Here is a 7094-nt window from a genome sequence, read left to right as displayed (position 1 = left end):
CGTGGGGCAGGGGCGGGAGGGGAGTCGGGGGCGGGAGGGTCCTGTGTAGCCTGACTTTGCCTTCCTCGTGCCGCCGCGTGCGTTCCCGCTCTGGCCCATTGTTTAGAGGCTCCTACCCGTGTGTGCCCTTCTCCCCAAAGAGGAAGGCGCGAGGAGGGGAAGGAAGGTAATGGCGTGAGGGAGGGGAAGCGGGTGAGCTCGTCGAGCACCGGCTGGAACAGCTGCGCGTACCGGACAGGAGTCAGCTCGGTCTCCTGAAGGGTGCAAGTTGCTTCTTACCAACTCTTTTCGCGTCTTTGGAAGCTGAGTCCCAGGGGCCATCAACTCCCCTGGTGGCAGGACCCGGTGGCCCAGGACCCGGGGGTCACAGGGTGGGCTGGTTCCCCTGGGTCAGGCCACCTGGGCAGCAGTGCCTCCTGCTGTGTAAGTTTTCCTCTTTGAAAACCGGGGCACGGAGGGGGAGTCCAAGGATCAGTGCTGGTTAAACCTGATCAGGGTGAAGAGGGACCTGGGATCCTGTGCCCTGTGCCCACCTGCCTGCAGGGGGTGGCAGTGGAGTCATGAGTGGCACGGCAGACAGACCAGGAAACCTCTCCTTCGCTTCTGTGCAGCCCTGGGGAAGGGGTCGGAGACGCGACCCAGTCAGGGTCCCGAGCCAGAGGGGCGGTGGCTCCCCACTGGGTGTGTGTATGGGGGTCCCAGCCGCGTGGGCGTGGGTGCCGGTCGGGAGAAGGCGGAGAGCGGTAGGGCTCACCAGCACTGGCTTTGGGCCCATTCCTATTTCTTTCTTTTTTTAAAAAAATATTTTATTGATTTTTTTACAGAGAGGAAGGGAGAGGGATAGAGAGTCAGAAACATCGATGAGAGAGAAACATCGGTCAGCTGCCTCCTGCACACCCCCTACTGGGGATGTGCCTGCAACCAAGGTACATGCCCTTGACCAGAATCGAACCCGGGACCCTTCCGTACGCAGGCCGGTGCTCTATCCACTGAGCCAAACCGGTTAGGGCGCATTCCTCTTTCAAGCCTCAGTTTTTTTTCTGAAGATACACAATAAACACCTCAGAGGATTACTCGCGTTATTAGGTATGATATATGGAGAGACCCCATTGCTTTAGTGAAAACTCCAGAGATGGCAATGATGTGCCTTAAAGAAAGTGCAGCTGTCCAACTTCCCCGGCTTAGTCAGGACCTCAGGGGCTTCCCAGGGCCCAGCAGCTTTCACTGAACAGTGAGACCCCTTCGCCTGGAGGTGGTGCCTGGCTGCTGGCCAGAGGCCCTTCTAGGACTTTGGGGGTAGGTCAGAGGTTGGTCACGAGTCTCAAGTCTCTTGCAAAATGCCTGGGAGCCCGGGACAGGTCTGTAAAGCTTAACTGGAAAAACTCCTATTGTGATTTCATGAGTCAACTCACGGAGTCTGCGAGGCTCGCAGAACCTGAGCAGCTGGGGTGGGCGGGCGGCTGTCTTCAGGATTCTACCTCTGACAGCAGTGCATCTGGGTTCTGTCGGAGCACTCCGAACGTTCCGTCACAGAGGGACAGGCTGGCTGTCCTCTGATGGCCTCCAGAACATTTTGGAGGGATTTTCCTTCATTTTAAATTTTTACAGATGATGAAATAATATTACTAGACTGAATGGTTCTTAAAAATCCTTGTAGTCATCCAAATAATGTGTACAGTTTTGAGAACTAGGTTGTGTGTGTGTGTCTATAGATATTATATACATTTATCCTGACTGTATTTTTATAAGCTTTTTCTTGAGGAACAGGGAGCAAAGTGAGGCCTGGGTAGGAAGGAAGCCATTAGAACGGCTTTTCCTGAGCTTGGGAACGGCTGACGTTTTTGGCTGAGAGCCTTGAAGAATCACCACCTGAGGAAGGTGTGAATGTGGGTGATCTTTCCCAGTCTCTGCCCGGTTGCTGCTGTGATAGCTACTCCCCGAACATCCGCGCTCAGGGAAAGTAGGTTTCCCTCGGCCAGTGGGCAGCAAGAAAAGGCTCGCTGAATAGGTCTTTGTGCTCCGCAGTGTTTGTCATGCCACCAGAACAAAGGGCCCCTCTGCTCATGGAGACAGTGTGTCCTCGCGCTCCGGGGCAGCCCTGCCTCCTAAAGGGGAGGCTTCTCGGGAGTTTTAAGGGTGACACCTTCCCTCCTGCGGGAGCCTGGGTCAGAGCAGGTCTCACCTGACCTCAGTGCCCCTGTCCCCCTCACATCACACTCTCCAGCCAAACAAACGACTTGCTGTCGAACCCAGTCTGTCTTCCCAGGCCAGTTCAAATGCCCCACCGTCCCGAACTTGGCTCCCCTGCGCCCCCAGCTAGCTTGCCTTCCCTGGGAAGCTCTGAGTCTGTGTGTAAACTCCCGCAGCGGCATTTCTGCCCAGCAAACGACTGTGAATTAAAAGACGTGGGGGTGGGCCTGGCCTCCTCCTCTTCCCAGGAGTGATCTTGGGCCAGCAGTGATCCCCGACCGAGCCTCCGTTCCCTCCTCTGTCCAGTCAGATGAACAGCTATCCCCGCTGTTCAGGTGCGTGTGGAAGAGAGGACTAGTGCTGGAATTGAACAAGTGGGTCGCCTCCAATGTGGCCGGACGCTTGTGAGTTTCTCAGTCACCAGATCATCAGGCTCTCGTGGGCTCAGGTGAGAGGGTGGGGCGGGGGAGGGGTTCCGAGGCTGGCAGAGAAATGGCCCGGATTTGCACGTGGTGTCTTTGTTCTCCATAATCAGTCACCAGCGGTGGCCATGCAGGTTTTCTGATGTTTGGACTGTGCCTCTTATTTTCAGTTTTGGAATGTTTGCTTTGGCTAGAAAACGTTAAAGAACAAACAAAACCCTCGCTGATGCAAGTGTGCTGTTGGGGAATTTCAGAGTGAAACTTTAAAATGTGTCCTTTATCTTATGACTTCCCCTCAGGCCACAGAGGAACTCAAATTACCGTCTTGCACTAATTTTATAAATGAAAAGTGTTTGCTGTGGACACAGTGTAGGAAACAAAAGTAGATGCCACAAGTAAACGTGTAACCGAGGCAGAGGGCACTCTACACTGAAGTGCTGTGTGATGTCAGCAGCTTCTATGCGTCTTATCCATGTTGACGGACGAAGAGTAAATATAGTGTAAAAATCACAATGCAAAGTGTGCTTAGTAAAAGCAGGGAGAGAACGTCCTAGGAGCCCATGTGTTAGCTGACCTTTGCAGGGTCACTCACCAGGTGGACAAGAGGAAAACGGGAGGAAATAGGGGCGAGGGGAGGGTTACCGAGTTGTTGCTAAAACCTGTGCCTTGAAAAGGGTGGACTTCATGGTATCTGAATGACCTCAGTGAACCATTGGAAAATAACATCCCAGTTGACGAGAAACTAAAGGAAAAAGCGCTACCTGATTTTTGCCTAGCACTCCCATGGCTGGGGCTCGTCAATCTGGTTGATCTGCGGAGCACCTTTAAGATACGTGCGATGCCGTGTTGCAGATGTGGAGAGTCGTGCTCAACTTTGTCCCCAGGTCACATCCCTAGTAGATGGCAGGCTGGGGCTTGAGCCTCTGCCCTTTGGCTCCTGTGTGCTATTCGGGTTCAGAACGGTGGGGGGTTATTTACAGTTAGCGAGCTAAGTTGAATGTGTGTTCAGCAAATGTTCCGTGTGGCCAGTAAGGCCCTGGCTTTAGTGTGGTTTCTCCAAGAGCGGTGATAAGTCAGGGATGGATTAGCCCACCGGCCTGACCATGGCTCAGTTGCCACACTGTGAATATCCCATCGGAGAAAAGCCTGCAGACAGGGGACACCCCCATCCACTCCCACAGTTTCATGTTAGTCTTTTGACTTGGGCTGTTTCTCAGACCGTGGGTGCGGGCGCTCAGCAGTGTCTAATGGTATTATTAGGGGTATGATCCTGGGTGAGTGACCTACAGAAACTGCAAACTACTTTATCCACACAGTGAAGAGAGCTGAGTCCATCTAAGGACAAATGTGTGACCTACACACCCATCTACCGGTGAGCCCGGTGCTCACACAAATCACTCCTTGTTTTGTGGATGTGTTCACCCCACGTTGCTGTAAAACAGAGTTCCAGAGATTTCCCTCAATAGAGCTCAGACCAGACAAGCCTCCACGCCAGTGTCCTGCCGTATGTGTGTGGTCCCCTCGCTGGGGCGGGGGCGTCTCTAGGTTCTGCCTTGAGCTCTACCCGTCAGGACAGGGCAGAGGGAGGGACCCAGCCCTGCACTGCACCTGCCTGGGGTGGAGGAGTCACCTGCACTGAGAAAGTGAGCCCTGAGCTGACGGCTGCTCAGCGCTGGACTGAAAAAGATGTAAATGGCACTCAAGTGGCCACGTGTATGTAGGAAGAGGGACACGTGTAGGATTGTAACGATGGGACAGCCCATCGCTGGCACATTGTCCAAATCTCATCATACACCTTATGTACAAACTGACTGGAGTTGTGAACGGTACAGCAGCTGGGGGAGGGATGGGAATAGGATGGAGCAGGCTAACTTGGTGCTCAAACCTCCATTCTCAGCACTGGTTTCCTCATTGGTGAGCCATGTGGCCTCAGAGACTCTCTGAGCCTTAATTTCTTTACCTGTGAAATGCTACAGTACTGCTCCATGGCCAGGGGGGAGGGGTGGGCGGGCTCTGAAAAATAAATGAGAAAGAAATCTCATAACCTGGTTGACGTTTGGTAAGCGTTTGAATATGAGTTACTTAATACTTTATTCATTGGGATTTTTAAAAGATATATTTTTATTGATTTCAGAGAGGACGGGAGAGGGAGAGAGAGAGAGAAACATCAATGATGAGAATTTTGGATCAGCTGCCTCCTGCACTCCCCACACTGGGGATCAAGCCCACAACCCAGGCAAGTGCCCTGACTAGGGGGGGGGGGGGGGCGAGGGGGGAAGGCAGGATTCCCTAAGGGCAGCCTGGAGGACAAGGTCCCGTTGCTGGTGTTCAGAGCTGGTGATGAGATGCTTTCCTGCAGCTTCCTACTAGAGTCCTTTTAGCAAGTTGTTGTAGTTCTGACATTTTTTTAGCCTTTCCTAAACTATTCTTATTATTTTAAAATATGTTTTTGTTGATTTCTTTTCTTTTTCTTTTCTTTTTTGAGAAAGAGGAAGGGAGAGAGATAGAAACATCAGTGATGAGAATCAATGATCGGCTGCCTCCTGCACGCCCCCTACTGGGGATCGAGCCCAAAACCAGAACTGAGCTCCCGTTGGATCACGTGCCCTTTGGGCTCTGGCGGACCTCGAACATTGGTGTGCTTTTCCCTCCTGGACACATTCCTTCTCCCGAGTGGGTGTATTCACTGACCTGGCATCAGCACCAGGTGCTCCGTATCCTGGTAAAGGCGGACACCTTGCTCCTGTTATCAGGTGCTTGCTGAGGAAGGCATGCAGGCCTGTGTGTGAGCCCTGGGTGTGCCCTGTCCCTCCATCTTGTCAGCATGTGCTGCCCTGACATCCAGGGATCGTAGGTGCATCTGTCCTCTTTGTTGACAATGTCCTGGCTGCCCTCTGTGCTCTGGCGACTTGGAGACTGAAAATCGAATCGCTCAGATGCCAGCTGGGTCCTCGATGGGATACAGAGATGAGGGTGGCCTCAGTGCGGCGAGAGGAGTGAGAGGTCTGGCTTGGGAACCAGCCAGGTTGGGGTAGGGTCTGGCCTGCCGTTTCTGTGGTGGGTCACTTTACCAGTGTGGTCCTCCGTCTCGTCTCGGTAAAGGGTGGTGTTTTCGTGCCAGCTTCGCAGACCTGAGGTTAAGGGAGCTGGTGAAGGCACTCAGCAAGTGACGGGCGCTGGACTGTGCCCGGTGGGTCAGGAGGTGAAGGTGGAAAGTGGCCGTGATAGGGAGCAGGGGTGTGGAGTGCAGGGAGGGGGCCGGAGGGGCATGAACTGGGAAGGACGGGGAAGGACGGGTGGGAGGGGAACGGAGCGGATGGTAGGTTCTGGGCAGCAGAAAACCTGCAGCTGTGGCTCAGGAAGCGCCAAGTGGCAGCGGCGCCTCCGAGACATTGCCCAGGTCTGGGTGGAAGGTGCCATGAGGGCAAAGAATGGCAACAGGCTCAGCAGGGGAGGAGTCTGGGAGGAAGAGGCACAGGAGGCTGCACCAGGGAGCCTCCTGGGAGGTCGGGAAGGTGCCCGGCTTTAGGCCCTGAGGAGCAGAGACTGGTGATGTGGGGGCTTCAGAGGAAGGTTAGCTTCCTTTTGAGCACCTGGGGTGGCTGGGCAGGTAGGCGGAAGTGGGATAGGGTGAGGGGTGGTTTGACGGAGGGAGAATGAAATTGGAGCAGCATTCATAGGCAGGCGCAGGCGAAGGGGCCAAGAGAGATGGGGTTGAAAATGTGGAAGGGAAGGCGGTTGGTTGGTGGAGGAAGCGCAGGAACACCACCCATCGGGACTGGAGAGATGGAGGGCAGCCTCCCACCTTTAGCTGGAGGCGAGAGCAGGAAGGTGAAGGTAGAAAGAGGTTTGAGATGGAAAAGGGGCCGCCCTGAGCCCAGGGCAGCAGTGTGACACGTGTGTGCGCTTTGCACAAGGTGGGGAGTGGGAGGGAGTGTCATGTTAGAATGAGGACCTTAGTTATACAGTAGATTATATTTTATTAAGACTGTTTCCTGAAACAACGATGTCCTGGTTTGAATCCTGGTTCTGCCACTCTTGGACAAGTTACTTAGCCCCACTGTGCCTCGTCTCTTCATCTGTAAAATGGGTATAATAACAGCTCCTCCCTCATCAGCTCATTGTGAGATTCCTTAGTTCATACATGAAGAGCAGTTCAAACTGTGCTTGGCTTGTAAAGGGCTTGTAAGTACTTTGGGCCCCACTGGCTTAGGGCTGCCTGAGGCCGAATGACTTTGGAAGCAAACCCAAGGACGTTGAGTCCAGCCCAGTGTCGTGTCCCTGGGCCCAAAGGAGCCTGGTGTTTTATTTTCTCTGGAGCCTCTTTGCTGAGGTCCCACACAGCTGGGAGACACTAGGAATAATTCATTGGTTTGTACCGTGCTTTCACGTTCACCAACCACTTCCATGTGTATTCCCTCCTGGATCTTCACACCCACCCTGTGAGGTGAGCGGTGGTGTGACCACATTCAGGGCAGGAAT

General features: G+C 53.8%; 1 protein-coding gene across 1 annotated transcript in view; it reads left to right on the top strand.

Moving 5' to 3' along the window:
* The first annotated feature begins 169 nt into the window (after positions 1 to 169).
* Positions 170 to 7094, top strand: part of NPC1 (Niemann-Pick disease, type C1) — a 43223-nt gene continuing 36298 nt past the window's right edge. Inside the window, exons 1-4 of the mRNA XM_015570546.1 lie at positions 170 to 174; positions 395 to 423; positions 3048 to 3051; positions 6128 to 6135. Coding sequence (XP_015426032.1) covers positions 170 to 174; positions 395 to 423; positions 3048 to 3051; positions 6128 to 6135 — 46 coding nt within the window. The remainder of the gene's footprint in view (positions 175 to 394; positions 424 to 3047; positions 3052 to 6127; positions 6136 to 7094) is intronic.

This window comes from Myotis davidii, unplaced genomic scaffold (assembly GCF_000327345.1).
Source record: "Myotis davidii unplaced genomic scaffold, ASM32734v1 scaffold1467, whole genome shotgun sequence".
Classification (NCBI taxonomy): domain Eukaryota; kingdom Metazoa; phylum Chordata; class Mammalia; order Chiroptera; family Vespertilionidae; genus Myotis; species Myotis davidii.
The sequence above is the reverse complement of the archived record's forward strand: the minus strand, read 5'-3'. Positions and strand labels throughout refer to the sequence as shown.